The sequence below is a fragment of the Plutella xylostella genome, chromosome 16 (genome assembly GCF_932276165.1).
Source record: "Plutella xylostella chromosome 16, ilPluXylo3.1, whole genome shotgun sequence".
Classification (NCBI taxonomy): Eukaryota; Metazoa; Arthropoda; class Insecta; order Lepidoptera; family Plutellidae; genus Plutella; species Plutella xylostella.
This window is the reverse complement of record NC_063996.1, coordinates 6,961,117-6,978,876: the sequence shown is the minus strand read 5'-3', so window position 1 is coordinate 6,978,876 and position 17,760 is coordinate 6,961,117. Positions and strand designations below refer to the sequence as shown.

Below are 17,760 nucleotides of genomic sequence, written 5' to 3'. Positions count from 1 at the left end.
CGGACTCGATGAATGAATCGATTACTAGTGGAAGGGCAGTAGTTACTACAAGTTCGTGCGGCCGTGTAATCCGCTCTGCATATCGGCCGCACGAAAGTCCCGCACTTATCATGTTTATTGATTGACACGGCAGTAATTCACGTTCTACCCCCAACATTAAGCAAGCCCTACAGCTCTTTGTTTGAGGTGGCGATAAGTTTGTTTTCGGATTCTACAGCCTTTTTTTCTTCAACGTTTCCGAACCTATCAATTTGCTAGTATCGCTCTGAGCATCGCCTATAAGCAAATTAGTTTGAACACGAAAACGCCAAGTCGATTGTCTACTGAATAAAAGAATCGATCGCCGACCTTTTGTTTTCAATAGTTCTTTCGGGGTTCATATTATTATGAGGAAAACCTGACTATTTCGAAAACTATCTAAGACATGAAAAATAATATTTTCCTAGATTTAGTCTAACTTTCTCATATGCCTGCTGATAAAAAAACCCGTAAATATATTTTACGATTCGCCTAAAATGTACGGAATACTAAATTAAAGCACCAGAGTCGCACCTGACCATATTTTTTTTGTTACAGGCAAACAGGGGCGCAACACAATAAGAAACATCGAAAAGTTCGAAAAAAGAAAAATTTCAGCGACACGCGATCGCCGAACTCGATAAAAGAACAATCATAATCGATCGAACACTGGCAGCTAAGAAAATCGGCCGCCGCATTCGAAAAACAAAATGTTTTGGACTATGAGCGGTTGTTGTGAGCGTGTGTGTGTGAGCTAGGGATGAGCCAGCTCTGATCCGGTCGTCCGGATGCACCCCACGGGCGCGGCCACTCTGCCCGCCGCACCAGAGGCGGAGGTGCAAGCTATGCACTCCATGGACTGGCTCTTCAAGAAAGAGAGGATATATCTACTCGCTCAGTTCTGGCAACAGGTAATATTCCATTAAATATCTACCTAAGTGAAGGGCAGACCCGGTGGAAAAACACTTACGCCGTAAGTATCAGATCTAGCTAGCTGTTATTTCAATCGCTTATAGAATCATGATATTATCTGCGTACTCATTAGAGGTGAACTCAGAATCATTTAAGTGTTACACAACGGCAATCAGCAGACCCCTCAAACCTCCACCCGTGACCTCGCCGAGCCAATTTCCTACACCGATAAATCGAGACCACCTCCGATACGAACAATTACAGAATCGTAACTATTGTTCGTATGTAAATATCGAATGATCTTAATCGATGCGAGGGCAACACTAATCGCGCCAAATCTCATTGTTCTGCCCTCATACTAATGGACCCTCACCTTTACGGTTTGAAATTCGAAGGACCGTTCCTATTTCAAATCAAATAGTTTTGATCGTTGGACTTGGAATAGCACCTGGAAAATTTGAATATTGATTAACAAAACCCTTAACTAACGCTGTGAACGGTTGAAGGGGTCAGAAGAACGAGTAAAACTTTGAAGTAAGTACCAGGAAAACAAAGGTATCGAAGATGTGTAGTTAGCACTTGAATGGATTGCAACACGCAGAAGTTTTATAGCCTTACAATAGATGCGTATCGGTCTGATTATGTACCTGTGCTGGTGATAAATGCACTGATAGAATTGCACGGAAGGCTACAGGAAATGATGTTGATGATGTTGCCTTAGATGATGATCATCCATAATTGCTTTATAGAATAAAATTGTTCTTTAATAACTTGAGACCTTAAAATCAGAAGTCGGACAAATTACAGAAACAGTTTTCTACAAATAGCTTTCAAAGTTTAGACGGTTATCAATCAGTCGCAGTATCTATTTAAATTTTGTTCGCTATCGCTATCATTCGTCGATTCGAACACGCATAAATAAATTCAAATGCAATACTTGAGCTCTAACACTTGTAGGCACAGATAATGGTTCTGATCTATGACAGGGCCTGACATCGATGTCTGCAGTGTCAACGGTAATAGGCACTAAGTCAATTACTACACAACTCGGTCGTATCAAACTGATTACTAATACAATTCAAAATAGATACCTATTTGTTGTCTGCTTGATTGGTCTTACAATACAATACTATTATTTGTACCAAAAACAATACATACATAGCATAATCTTAAAAATAAAATAGTACAAAGAGGCGGTCTGGCAATGATAAGCTATAAATGTCCAATACAATAAACTAATATTTAAAATTACGAATTAAAGAAGCTATTTAAAATTAGAACACAGTCCTGATTTATGTCCAGACAGTTGCATACTGACAAAACCGAGAATTGTGAACTCAGTATTATGAGCATACTCGATTCATATTAAAGAGTTGCGCGGAACAATGCAATATTCATCTTTCCAGGGAACCAAAGTCCTACGATTGCCTCAACAGATACTTGGACCGTTTGAATGCCAGATAGTATTGTTAGAATTGCATTCAGGCCCTAAGCCCAAGACCAAACATTGATTAAAACGTGAATTTACATGAAAATTTGCATATGCCGTGCCGCGAATTGCACTTATCGATTTTAATGCAAGGACATTTTAATTTTATTTCTTCTATTTATTTAGTATTTTGTCGTTCTGAGCTTTTCTGTTTTATTGGTAGTAAAATGCTGGTTGGATTTATTAATGCGATTAGGTTTCCATTATTGAATAGCCTTGCATGCAAAACTAAATAATTTCGCCATTTTAGTAAACTATTTCAATAGATTACTGGCTGTCTAAGGACAAATCCAGGGCGTTTTGTTTTTATAAAGCCAGTTTAACGACTCGATAGCTTTCAGAAATAATAAAAGCGCCGACACAAATGAAAGAGCGAGTCGCAGACCTATTGATGATTCCTAATGACAAAATAAAGACAGGCCTCTTACAATCCCTTAACAGTAAATATAATGGCATATACGCGATTTACTAAAGGTATCGAATCCTGGTTTATAGGTTATAATTGTTACTCGCATTAAGTGACCCTTTGAGTGGACCGAAGCTGTAAAAGCAAACCTTAATTATACGATCATAAGGCTCATTTTCTCAAGCCTGTAAGGTTATAAAGACGCGATGGGTGGCTTTACAACATTAATAGCTATTGGTTTTGATACCACAGATTATAGATTGTTATCCAGTTTTACTATGCCTTAAATGGATATGTGACTTGTGCCTTAATTGGTTTACGGGAGAAATTGAAAATTGTGCGTAAATTATACAGTTTGAGTCTTGTTGAGAGATCAGACGATTGTTAGAGTAGTTGATGTTGTTGATATAACTTATTTTTATATTAAAACCAATCATAATTATTATATATATATATATATATATATATATATATATATATATATATATATATATATATAACTTTTTTAACCCTTAATCAAATACAGGGAAATTATTTCCCACTTCGTCTAAATCGAAAAAAATATTTTATTAAACATTATGAAGTTATTATTAAAATAAAATATTAAGTACTTATTATTTAACTAAACTATCTAGATATTTTACAAATAAAAATGATAATAATATAAAATACTTATAACTGGCCTGGAAATATTCTACCCTTAATAAACAGGAGTTTATCAAAGGTAGAATATTTCTTTTAGTTCGCTGCCGTCGCCCGGGATGGTTCCGAGGAGGCTGGCAGCGTTCCCTCTCTGTATAGCCAGGCTGATGCGCTGGCTGAGATAGCTGCCAGCCCTGTGGTCCCTTGATACCTCGACCAGGCGCGACGAAAGTTCTTTTACTAATCGTCGCGCTTCGGGTCCCCACGGCCCCAGGGTCTCAACCCCAAACGGCACAAATATGTAGCTGTCAGTATTTTTATTTTTTTATTGGTAAGTCTGATCAATACCAACATTAGAAACAAAATAATCTTGATTAAGTTTTAAATTTTATTAATTGCATCACTTTAAAAAAACCGCAAGCTGTCATCGTACGTCAATGTCAAAATCACGATTTCAATTTTTCTGTGTCAAAAACCGGTTCTCGTGACATAATTTCAAAATTTTTGGAGAAAAAAATCTGCTAAGTACCTAACTACAATATTATTGTAAACTAAACTTGTTTTATAAATGGATTTTATGGTGATTGGCACGGTAAAACTGGTGTTTCTTGCTTTTTCGTAGGTTCAAATAAGTGGGAAATATTTTCCCACTATTTGTTCCTGCAGTAAAAATATACTAAATTTATCTATACATAAAATAATAATGTTACTTTATTGAAGGAAATAATATGTATGGTTTTTGATAAGTACATAAGCGGTTTATGACTCCCTGATTCTTCTTATTTATTTGCAGCATTTTGAAAAAATGGACAAAAAGAAACGTAAAATATCGCTTACTACGAAGAATTTAGAAGAAACTGTCGAAAACATAGCTGACATTTCTGATTTATCAGGCACATATTCGGAAGACGACTCATGCTATGCCAACAGTATTAATTCTCCTCCCGATAGTTACCTTAATCAACTTGACGACTGCATATTTCCTTATTAAAATATTGTTCTGTATCATTTTATAGCTTTTTTTCTAACACAAAAAATAATTTATAAAAAAGCAAGCAAAGTAGCGGCAACTAGCTTGTATAGAAACTGTAGTAAATATGAAACAAAATTTGTGATCTGTACCGGTTAGTGGGAAATAGTTTCCCACTTGATATTATTTTGCTTTGCAATTACGAATAGTGGGAAATTATTTCCCATCGCAAAACCCCCCTTTCCCCCCACTAAAAAAAATTAAAATCATTTTTTTCGTAATCTACGGACCCAACTTACCTAAAAACCATACATGGTTTACATTTTTCTCAAAAAAAATCATCCATTTGATTAAGGGTTAAATCATTTGTTTACAGTTTACATAATATTTCGTGTATTCGTGAAAAGTCCTAAAAATAAAATATTTTTCAACAAGCATCGATAAAAGTTTTACTGCCACTTAAATCCACTTTTCAATTAAAATTTACACCCCAATAAGAATCCGTGGTGCGTTCAGATACTATTTTTAGTGTCTCGACAAAAATCCGAGTCCGTAATTAATCGAACTGCGATTGGTATCGGTGGCATCGTAAAACCAGGCCATTTCCCTACGAAACCGAGAGGGAGGAATGCCGGAGCCATCGGTTCCCATGACCTTGGAGTCTCCTGGACCCAGGGAATGTTTCGCGACTCCTGCGCAGGCAAAAAGCCGCGCGCTTTCCCATGAGCCCACATAGTGACGAATGCAACGACAGTCAACCAGCCAACCACTGCTCTAAAAACCCATTAGGAACACCGAAATTTCGGAAACGATAATTACATGCAACGTTTAAACCCAAGCGCACCGAACCTAAAGAAAGACCAAACCTGTATTTAAAAATCGATTGCAACCAAAAAATTGTCACTGACAAATGATTCGAACGCCTTGCGGTTGGAATTACGGATTCAAATCTTCGAATTTCGAACAAAAACCGCCATTAGCTGGCGGCCGTTTCTTTTTTCGGGCTGTCGATGTTTTTCGGGGCTAATCGTGTTTTTTGCCAATACTATGGAAACTAATCGATGCATCAGGCGCACTAATTCGATTTGCGCCCCACCCCTTCACGATCTATAGGCGTGGTCGATCAATCCTGCTGCATACAGCCCTATTATTATCTAAGTATTCTTCTAAGATACCTGTAGCTACCTACAACTACATATATTTTATATAAGAAGTATTCTTAAACTCCGGTAGCTGAAAAAAACGGCACAAATTCAACATGCACTGGTCAATAATCGAGTCCCAGCCGTCGGGCGACTTGACTCGATAATTTAATAAAAAACGAACCCGAGTACAACAAATCGATTGCGGCTGATGACTGGCCTCACGAATCCTCGCCGGAATCATCAAATCATCAGGGCCTGATGGTTTTTTAATGATATTTTTCACAATCGGCCCGATCGTCATTCGGTTTGGTTATTAGCTATCGTCGTGTTACCGGACATTACATCTGCGATGCCTATACGGCCTCTAATCTGACTTTTTTCTCGTAAACCTCCTTTCGTACTCTTCAATGCGGTCTTTAATCGGAGTTTTTTCTTCTAACCTCTTTTCGTGCTGGCTGTTAATAATCGAATCGGTTGTCTGTGGTTTATTGCACGTGAGACTATAATGATGTTGGTACCGTTTAATAGTGCCGTTTATAATTTTTCTCCAGTTCAATGCTCAATGGAAGCGATTGTAATGTTTCTATAACTTATGAAGGCTAATGAGTAACTATACACGATCATATCAGATCCAATACAACCAATCTGTTAAATAAATAAGGAAACCCTTAATTTTTATGCTGCAAAAGTGTTCAGCCAATGAAATTCCCACTTGGTCTGTCGCCGACACAGGGCAGTAGCTATTAGCATAATCTTAACCAGTTAGAGCTAGTTTAGCTAATTTTCCATTTTCTGCAGTACGGCTTCGAGGGCGAGACAAGTCAGTCTTTGGTCTTTAGTTGCTGTTGGTTTGGTGCTATTGTTTTGTATGTTTACATTAGAAATAGTTTGTTTGTTTTATGAAACAAGCTATTCGATTATTATATTATTTACCTACATCATATTTTTTGCACCTACAAGGATGATAGAAATTTGATAAGAGATAACAATTATTATTATAAAAAAAACACGCACTCACGCCTTGTACTGATGTACTCCCTTGCGGGGTAGGCAGAGGTGCATTGCTGCACCCACTTTTCACCAGAGTGTTATGTTAGTCCCAATGTAATAGGGGGCGTGCCTATTGCCATTTTACGGGCACATTCAAGACCCGAAAACAAATATCTGCCCCAGCCGGGAATCGAACCCGGGACCATCGGCTCAGTAGTCAGGGTCACTAACCACAACGCCATTCGGTCGTCATTATTATATTATTATTATTATTACCTTAGTAAATATGGATGTATAGTCATCCAAGTACCTATAGTACTTATGTAAGTTAATAACCATACTTCACTAAGAAATCTATAGAGTCAATGATGTCGAAGTAAAAACAAATATATTAGTTTGTATAAAAAAGAGCAGTAAAAAATGCATTCATAATATTATTTGAACTAAGAACCTGTCGTATAATGAGTTAAAAGCAAAACGATTTGTCAGTCTTCTAAACTCTATTGTTGAACCTGCTTACTCGACAATAAGAAGCCAATTAGTTCAAGGCCTTAATACCATTACATCATCATTCATTATTACAATGTCCTATTGACAATATTTTTTATAACCTCCAAAAGATTGATAATTAACAAATAATCCTCATAGGAGGTCCAATACCTAAGTATAACGCTCAGCTTCTGATACAGATCTTTACAAGAACAAAAAGTTCTTCAATGGAGGATATTCGACTCTTTAGAACACTTTAAAGAAGAAATTAATGAATTAAATATCGAATTAAGAAATAAAAATTTGTCACTGTCACGATACTGGTTCGACATTCGAATTCCGAAAACAACATGGAGGTTGAATACATTCTTTTCGGCCAGTATCGATTGAATTATAAATCGATTACTGTTGAATTGAGAACAGGTACAAATGGCATCAGGATTACATGAAGATTTACGATATTATTATGCTAAAAACGATAATAAAATCGATGTCGCACACGCTTAAGAGGTTAATTAGGAACCGAAAGCTCAAAATAACCTATCGTAAAGTTTTTATTCGGGATTTTGTGACCGACATACTTTATACGTTTAGTTTAATATTAAAAGTATCGACTTATTCCGAAAAATCATAAATTATCTGATATAGCTACAGCTTTATGTAAGAGCAGTTTTCCAAAAATTGGTTCATCTTTTTCATAATCATGACACAAGTATATAACGATATTACTTAAATTAAATTAAGAAACAAACCCACTGAAATTGCTGTTGCAAGGGATTTTAATAATTTTGCAACAAAATATGATTCAGCCTGAAAGATTTAATAAATTTAAATTTAGTGTCATCGGCGCATTATGCGAGAGAAAATCATTAACTTACAAACATCGTAAAGAGAGGACGAAATAGAACGCATTCTCGGTTAAATTTAAAACTGAACGTCCAACATATTTTTAAAAGTTCGAACGCGACACTTTAAACTAATCGCTGTTTTCGATTTGAGAGCTGCTTTGAAAGAGTTCGAACGGTCGTTCGTTCTAAATTTGAAATGTTTTCGATTTTCGAACACCCAGCCGCGTGTCCGCGTCACCGCTCTGTCTTTCGTGAGAAATGGCGTAAAAAAACGTTATTCATAATGTTTTTTTTATTTAAGTAATCCGAATTCTTTTGTTTTAAATCATGGCTTGGATTAATTTTTATTGTGGTTTTGCCTGATGATATTTTTAATGGTTTATGAAATCATTCTGTGAGGAAACTAGAAGCTAACGTTTTAAACGTGCAGACAATTTGTGAGATGTCTATCATGCCTTGAACAATGGACCATTTTACCTCTGTCGTTATATCAGTCACCATGGCTGTATGAATGTCATTTCAGAAAGGTAATATGTGTTAGTACTTATTACATAATATACATTAACATCTTAACAATAAATTTTCATGTAGGTACAATACAACCAAAAATAAACTGAGTTGCAAAAGGTTTGGAACCTTAAAGCAACCTAAATTAAACATAAGTATAAAATTCTGCACTCGCTATAGTAAGTATACTCATTAAATAGTTAAATGAATATTATATCAGTTAAATTATCTTATTTTATCTAAATATCTTGAGAAAGGTCGCGCATTGAACGTTCAGCTACTGATTACAAACTGACATTCTAATGCTGAGCTTGATAACTTTGACAGGATGCAGCTTACGCGGATTTCGGTTGACTTGTCTTTAAATTGGTCCTTCCAAATTGGAAGACTATTCTGTTTATTCCATTCTATTCTCTGTGGGAGTGTAAGTACCTGCACCTGGCTCTCTCGAGTGGAACCTTTGTGCATGTCCCCAAGGTCTAAACTGCCTACCTAAGCTTGGACCATCTCCCACCACGCTGGTCCACTGCGGGTTGGTGGGTTCACATATCTAGATGTGAACATTTTTCTCCTTTTTCTCCTAAATTTGAAGACTTTCGAATGACAATTGTTTTCTATTACGTATTAAAAATATAAATTCCAGTTTATAATTTTTTTTTTTTTATGTGGTAGTAGGTACCTATCTACTTTTTTTCAGTACGTATCTATACTTTCCGTTTGTAGTTCAATGTGCCTATTCCTATCCAATAATGTAAGCAACAATGATGAAGAGTAGCAATCCTGAAATCATGAAGAAAAACCTTAAAAACTTTTATTACGGTTGCAAAAGTAGCAACCCTGAAATCTTGAAGAAAAACTGTTTTTTTTGCGATTGGTGGGTTGGTCCCATAATGTAAATGGCTCAATTTGTCTAGTATCCTAGTACCTTCCCACGAAAAGTTCATTGATAAAAATCCACTTTAATAATAAAATTATAATTATTAATGTCTCTCGTTCCATTTGCGAGAAATGAATCATAGATGGCGCCACCAGGTTTCAGAAACACAGTTTCTAAATTTCGTATTAATTTCAATAGTGTGTTTGATTCGTTAATATACAATTACAAAATCTTATTAAAAAAATGTTTTTTAATAAATGTTATTCATTCAATAGTACGTCTTCTATTTAAATAAACCTTAAATTTTAAAGTTTCATTGCTTTAGCAATAAGGCCGTCTTTTGTACTATTTTTATTTAAAATATTAATATAGGAATGTTTTTCAATTTTGTGCGAATTCAACAATTTTATTATTCACATGTAAGTTGTAAGGCCATCGACCCTGAACAATTTAGTGCTCATTACATTACAACAGAGTCACAAAAATAAAGCAAATTCCTCAACCGAATGAAAGTATTTTATTAGTTTTCCAATCAGCTGAAAAAAAGCGATCTGAAACCACAACATTATTTATTGCGAACACGAAATGGAAAGCCAGTGTCTAAAACTCTTCGGAATGTTTTAATTTGAAAATAGAACACAATTGGAACGATATTTATAAGGTGACTTGGTTTTCGAAATTCAAAATGCTGATAATATTTTTATTGTTTTTCATAGGGATTCGACGGTTCTTATTTCAAAAACAATGTTTGGGCTAGAATATAAAGATAATATCTTACAGAAATAACAAAGTTTTTGTTTTGTTTCATTGACACTCACCTACTTGGCACATGTTTTAGGCCAAGTATGTATATGTCAAGATTGAATAACACGAATAAACAATGACTGTACAAAATCGTTTGTGTTCTTTAGAATGATCAAAACCCCTGTGTACTTTTTTAAGCTTCACACCCGAGCCATACCGATAATGTGACAAATTAAATGTAGATTCCGATCATCGAAAAAGATAATGATGAAAAATTTAAGGGTAAGTAACTTTTTTCATTTTCATTTGTTAAAAAAATGGAATAAACATACTTTCTTTGACCATAAACAAATAAAAATATAATATATACGAGTACCTATGTACTGTGTTATTTTTAATAAGCTGAGTTAATAAGGAAGCAATAATAACATAATTTCAGTCCCACATTCTAATTTTATTTCGTCGCTCCCCAAGTTGGTGTCGATGTTCGATGGCGTTCGATTCGATTTTCAAAATTTCTCCGTTCAAAAATAGATCGCGACAGCTGAACGACAGCGTCAGAACGTTTTTTATTACCTCCTTCGTGTTTATGAGCACTTTATGAGGTTTTATAGATTTTATTTCTCATGTCTCTTTTTGAGTGTCGTTCGCGATTCGCGTCTTCTATTTGAGTATCAACGGTCGTGACTCATGATCAGAAATTTTCACGATAATCCCCCGCTCACAAAGATATTTGGAATTAACAAAAACATCACTGTGAAATGAAATAAAAATTGTTCACGTGTCATTATTTTTACAAATTTAAATTTTCGATAAAAATTATAGATGGATTTAAAAAAATACTTTTTAAGGCCACACAATTATTATTATTATTTAAAACCATAATGACTTGACAATTGGGCTTGGGATCTTATGAATAAAAGCTAAGTATAATAATAAGCTCAATCAATAAACAAATGAGCGATATTCATTACTTCAAACGAGGTCACTTATCGAATGAATCTATAATCGAAATTCGATTCTGGATCCTCAGTCGCCGATCGGCTATCGAGTTCCTTTGCTTCTTTATTCGATTATAAAAAAATCTATTGAATGAGCTCGTCTTGTTCAATTTGAATTACGAACGGAAATCAACCGTCGCGAGACGTTTGTTCGAAGTGTGAAAGCATTGATTTGAATGAGGAATGGAAATATTTTTTTTCTTTTCAGCCTGTACCTATAGATTTAAAATCAAAGCTTGTTTTTTCGTTCGGAAGTCGTTGATTAAGCAATACATAAAGCGAGTAAGATTAAAAAAAGCAAAGTACGTAAGTATTTAAGTTACCGATAAAATATAATTTTATTGTTTTCCGAGCACTTAATGAAGTCAATTTAGGCTTTTTCGGCTTCCCATCAGTAGGTCATAAAATGGTAAACGGCCATAAAATAGTTGGCATTGGTCACGGATCTGTACCCTATTTTATTTAGTTTTTATTGTTATTTATTGACTTATAAAAATCTTTTATTAATGTCATCGGCTTAGTCTTGTGTCTGGCGACTGTGGGATGCTGATTTTTGGAATATCGGTCCTGCCCACCTCGTCGACCATAGAGCATGAATACAATCAAAAGTCACAAACATTCAGAGTATTCCCCAGGAACATTACTTAATATTTTACTATTAATAAAATAATTTCAAGACCATAAACTGAGATAGACTCTATAGTTTTAATTTTATAGCAAAACCCGCATGGTTTTTATCCGAATCGGAAAATAAAATGAGTTCTTTTCATTCGAAGTAATACGCGACAATTTTTATTGACATATTCGTCTTAATTAAAATTTTAATCTTTTCAGGTAATTTTCATTGCTTGTCGTCTATAGAAGAAAACATAAAAATTGTGTGAGTACTTTTTGCATCAGCTGATACAATAGGTTTTTTTTACAATTATGGCCAAGTAGTTTCAAAGCTTAAATGTGGCAATAGAACAATTCGAATCAATTAACAAAGATCGATCGGTTAAAATCGACACATCGTACAAAAGCTGGCTGGCTGAAAAAATAAAACGAAAAATCGAAGAGACATTTTTTTAACTTTGGAACTCGTCGGATGAATTTTGAATTTAGAACAAAAACGAGATCGAACAAAATGCCCCCAACTTCGGCGAGTGCTTGTCGCGTGAAAATTAATTATTAATTTGTTTCCATTGCCTCTGTCTCCGGAGGGACGTGTGCGGCGTTGTCTATGGTTTTTTATTTTTTATATAACGCGATCTGTCGAAGGGCGCATGAAGCTCCAGCTTGTACCAATGACTAAAACATGAAATTCATTAAATCACTAAATATTAATACAACAAAAAATCTACCGATATGTATTTCGTTGTTTCGCCTGAAAAAACATAAACAAACAGCAACCGAACTCACCACACATTATAGTCAAAAGTTTTTAAACACGTAACAAAACCGAGTTATAAAAACTTTTTTCTCCCGATTCGGCTGTGCCGTATCGTCCCCGGCGGGATTATAAAAACATCAAAAGAATAGGAAATAGTTGGAGCAACCGACACGTTTTATTGAGTCGAAGCGTGTGATCCATTACACAGGGAGAATCCGATAGACGCTCGCAAGGGTTTGAGAGTTACACCAAAAGTTTGTTCAATAACTTTTAATGTCGTCACTTATAGTCACTTTCTCACTTAATACACAGACAATTGAAAAACATAGTAGCTATAGCTTCCGCGGAAAAGCTAGTGCGTATTACGAACAGAGAAAGCGCATTTAAAAAACCTTAATCGCAGCAATCTTTATACGTTTTTTGCTTTAATTAAGCCATTTAGTACATAATTAGCCTTTCTTAAAGTATTTTCATTTGTTAACAGTGAGTTTATGTTTAACGCGAGATGTAAGTGGAAGAAATCCGAAATGATTACAATTTCTTTACATTTTGTGTACACGGCAGCCTTAAGCGGTGAGTTTTTAATATGTGTTCACGGCTGCTAACAAGGTTGGAAGAAAGAACTTTGCAAGAGATTGCGAACCTTTTTGCACGCGAGACCCGATAAGTGCTGGCTGGATTGAAGTTTGCAACAAAAAAACAATGCCAGGACAACACTTCAAGCTTTCACGAAATCTAGGTCTGAAATTTACGGATAACTGCAATAGGTGGCGCTTACAGTGATAACTTTTTCTCGTCTCTCTTAACTTCGTCTAAAAATAATGTGGACCAAGCGTCGCGTAGTAATTCAAAATAGAATCAGTTGTGAAATTTCTGATGTTCAGCCATTCATTTTCATTTACAAACTACTACTACCACCAACTGTTTTAATTGAGGAGCCATGTTGCAAAATAGAACAAAAGAGTTTGTTTTGTGTTGTCTCTGGATTTCACCACTTTCTTAAAATGTTTCAATTAATTTTTAGTTTTCCTCTTAGCCTCTTAACGCTGATCTCAAGTTACACGAATCTATTTCTTTAGCTAGTTCTATCAACAATAAATTGTTTGTAGAGGACAAAAGAATTTTCGTGAACAAGGAGGGTCGGGAAAGACAATCGGCAAACTTGGGCTAACCGCTGATTTCCGAACAACATCTTTAGCCCAATGTTTTACAACAAGCCGAAGACAATCCCATTTTCCCCTCATTCCCCCAACACAGGTAAAGAGGTACTTAAGGTGCGTATTTTTTCTCAAACAGATCACGTCCGCGGTGTCGTCGCCTTAAGTGAGACTTCTTCGTTCGGAAATTCGCACCCCTCCGGAACGGTTCCGGGGTGAAAAGAACAAGCCCTATTATTGATATTTTAAATTTCGAACGCGATCGAAAATTAAAAAGAAAGACAATTTTCCTCAGGATAATAATCATGAAGTAATAAAGAGACACTGGATTAAAGATCATATTTTCTTAAAAGTCGATTCATAATCTTGATAATACATAATATGAAATACATAAACCGTGACATACTGAACTAAACTGTTTACAAATAGAGGCGACTCAATCAGTCTTTTATCAGATAATCCCGATCAATCTGTTTTGATTGAATAATCAATCGTTCGGCAATTGAACTCGATTTAGCAATTTATTTCGAATTCAGATCATTCGATGCTTGAAGTCGATTCTGTATTCTGCATACAATCAGAAACTAAACGTGAATTATACTTCCTGCCTGGTCCATCTGCGTTTTAAGAGCTTTCAACGAAAATAAGTAATGATTTAATAATTAGAATAATTAATAGATAATTCACATGTAGGGAGAGCCCATTAAAACTTTAATTTGACAGATCGTAAAAACAAATAAAATCAAAAAGGTCCTATGAAATCGATCGTTTTACGAACCCAAATGACCTTTCGATGTGATCTTAAAATTTTACGAGCAATAAAATACTAAAATCTTTGGTTCCTTTAGTTTGGCACATAATTATCTGAAATTCGAACATTTGATATTATGGCCAATAGTTCTAATTTTATGACTGTATCTCTGTCTTAATGAGGCTTTATATCATGTTAATGGTAAAGATTAACAATGATTAAAAAGTAATCAAAGATTTTATGGCGTCTCCGCCGGACGCTACAATACCAGCTGCAGCAGTGGACAATATCAAAATACATACTTATAAAAATAATTTAAAAAAATACTGTATAAAAAGTTATATGTATAACCTGGTAAGGTACCAAAAATGACAATTATTGTAGCGTTCATTGGATAAACAACGACGCAACGTTCAAACCTCCAGAAGTACTGGCAACTGGCAAATTACCCGAAAAACCGCCACAAATCGAACCGGTCGCGAGAAAAAAAAACCACTGCATTTGAAATTCCTGCCAAGGACACGCGGGAGACATTCGCGCGATGTGCAGCGCTTTAATTGTCAAAATTGGCGCATCAACCTCTTTGACGTCGCCGACAACTGTCTCTGGACATGTCGTTCGAATTCCGATTCTGCGGATTCGATTCTCAATCGAACCGATTCGTTCGTTATTTAATTATCAACCGTTTACTCGAGAATGCGGTATTTAAACAGATGCACTGACTGAATTGTCCCTTCGTTCGCGCAATTTATCGTTTCAAATATCACGCATCATGTGCGACAATTTACGACTGTTTTTTTTTTTACAAAAACTTAACCTTTTCATGGATGAACAATACGGCAGTATAATTCAGGGTATTATCAACACTACTCTGCTAGTAACTTAACTGAAATTAAATTCTCATGACAATTTATAGGTAAGTCTGTCCATCCTTTGAGCAGCTGAACCGAAATTGATGAAACGTAGAACAACTCAGTGAAAGTCACGTGACCAACAAAGTTTCTATGGAAAATGTTTTTTTTTCGCGAATTTTGAAATACTTTCAGATTCGGGCTTAGATATAACATGCTGCACATGTAGGTTTCGGCTTAGTATACCCTTTTTGCAACACCCTGTATATATTATTATGTAGTGGGTATTGCATGCACACTTACTTGCACGGCTGTGCGCCGCTGGCCGTGACCTCGGCGGAGCGGAAGTGGGGGCCGTTGAGATGATCAATTCCAAATTCAAACTGGGCCTTCTGTTTGCGGCCAGCATCCGACGATCGAGAAGAAACAAAACAACGATCTTATTGAGTGAGCGAAAATCGAGTGTTTGTTTATCGTTACTTATTTAGTTGTTCGTTAGTAGTTAATGACAGCAATGCGCCAACGCAGTAATGACAATAATTGTAATTAAATTCAAGATTTTAGAAAAGTTGAAGAAGGAGGCTGGTTTTAATCGCGGCAAACCCGTCCAGCCAGCATTACTACGAAGGTTACTACAGCTCGCATAAAAACTGTTTTCGCGAAAGCGAACATAATAACAAACAATCTTTTCTCGCAATTGCAAAAACAAGTCGAGAAGTTTTCGAGAAAGGAGTCTACAGTAGAAGCACACTCCTTTAAAGACTGTAGGAACATACAAAACGAATCTTAATCCTTGCAGAACAAAGTTGAGTTTAAATCAAAACAATCGTTGTTTATGCTAACAAATGAGCCGGTTCGATACAAGACTTTAACTCGGAAGGGCTAGGTCGCAAATTCTCTTGCTGCTAATTATCAGATTATCCGGCGCAGAGCTTACGCGTTGATATGCGTCGGTCGGTCACCGATTGGTTTTTGCTCGCGTTCCGATTGTAGACGTGACGTTCCCACAGACAACGAAAACATTCCTTTTTTGAATCCGCGACGGTTCATAATTAAGAAGATAATGGTGACAGGTAATAGCAGTTTAATCGATTATGAAATTGGAACTCCAATTGATCGATATAAAAATCAGACTTTTTCAGTAAGGACCTAAAAGTTTGTCATGTAAAAAAACACCTAATACGGCTTGAGACCGAGTCAACAAAAGGCATGAAAGCGTAAATCGAAAATCTAATAAAAATATTGCCACAATGGGAGTGCTTAGAATCGTCAATCTGGCAAATTGACAGACGATCGGAGCACAGAGTACACAATGGCGCCCTCCTCAATGCAAATTTGTCTGTGGTGGAATTCTTTCCGAGTTTTTTTCTCCGGGAAACTTCCGACGCTTATTTTCCCGTTCGACGCACTTCCGGGTTTCCCCTCTTTTATCGGCCAAATCGGTTGAGCTTCGACAAAGATACGTCTATTTCCGACCCTCGAATTTATTGCTTTATTCACTACACTTAGATACATTTTCATTGGCAAGTTTAGGGTAACTCTAAACAAACCCATAGTTCGTAAATTCGTAATCCGAGTCAAACCACAAACACGGATTGTCTATCAACTAATAGTGCGTTCGATCAGATCAGTATCACCCATTTGTACTAACCTATAACCGTAGTTTAACCCTTACATTGGCCACCGCACGCCTAACAGACCACAATAATACCCATTCATTTTCAAGCGACGATGGTCTCTAAAGCTGTAGCTATAAGGTCGGAGGTGCATGAAGAGGAGTTGTGGTGGATTTGTAAAGCATCAATTGTGACAAACGCCGTCCCGATTTGCGGTTTTGGCCCTTCCGGCCACACATCGATGGTGGCCGATGGGTGGTGTTTACCTCTCGTTAGTTTAACCCGTTCTGCTTCAGATTAAGAGCTCTCGATCTTGTAGCGCTATTGTCGGAACCTAAAACGATTAGCAACCTACGACCATTTGCACTCTTTTTATCAACGAATATTTTGATTAGGTTTAGAAAAACAACAGCGTGGGCTCGTTTTCTGTTAAGAAAAAAGATGTCAAGTAAGCTACAATTAATTTGACAGAAACTATCATCCATTTTCCTCAATTGAGCAAGATGTGCCAAAAATAAGCCGACCTATTTCACACCTATTCGAAAACACTTTAACACGACTCGATACCGAAATATCGAGTTTCACTAATGGACAGTAATCGAAGCGGGACAACAGGTGCCGGGAATCAAACCTGGGACTGACGTGACGAGGCGCATCTGTGCCATCGGTCGGTCGAAGAGGTCTTTTTAATTCATCTGCCAATACTAATAATACATTTTGTACAGCAGTGCTACTGAATTGTCATTAAATGACTGTAAATTTAAGTGTAAAAATAGTTTTCTTTATTATGTTTACGTTAGGGGGGTTTACAGGAAGCTTTATGTTTAAACACTAATAAATAATTTTATTTTATTCTCATTACTTTCAATCAAAACATTTTTAGGGACAAATCAACCTTCAAAACACAATGCAAATTATACCTTCAAAATTCGGCCTTAAAATACAAATTATATCCTGGTTTTGCAAAACAAAAGG

At 36.0% G+C, this 17,760-nt stretch overlaps 1 protein-coding gene and 1 long non-coding RNA gene across 6 annotated transcripts in view; both read left to right on the top strand.

The window, feature by feature from the left end:
• Positions 1–17,760, top strand: part of LOC105383021 (homeobox protein cut) — a 103,646-nt gene that overhangs the window by 12,666 nt on the left and 73,220 nt on the right. For 3 of the 5 annotated variants that reach the window (XM_038118743.2, XM_038118738.2, XM_038118737.2), the window contains exon 2: positions 577–929. In XM_038118743.2, coding sequence (XP_037974671.2) covers positions 807–929 — 123 coding nt within the window. In that variant the 5' untranslated portion in view covers positions 577–806. Of the gene's footprint in view, positions 1–576; positions 930–11,872; positions 11,919–17,760 lie in introns of those variants that run through there. The other 2 variants (XM_038118741.2, XM_038118742.2) reach the window with 2 other exon arrangements.
• LOC125489740 lies at positions 3,786–4,803 on the top strand. Its single transcript, XR_007267204.1, has 2 exons — positions 3,786–4,059; positions 4,261–4,803. It is a non-coding gene; the product is annotated as an uncharacterized LOC125489740 (long non-coding RNA).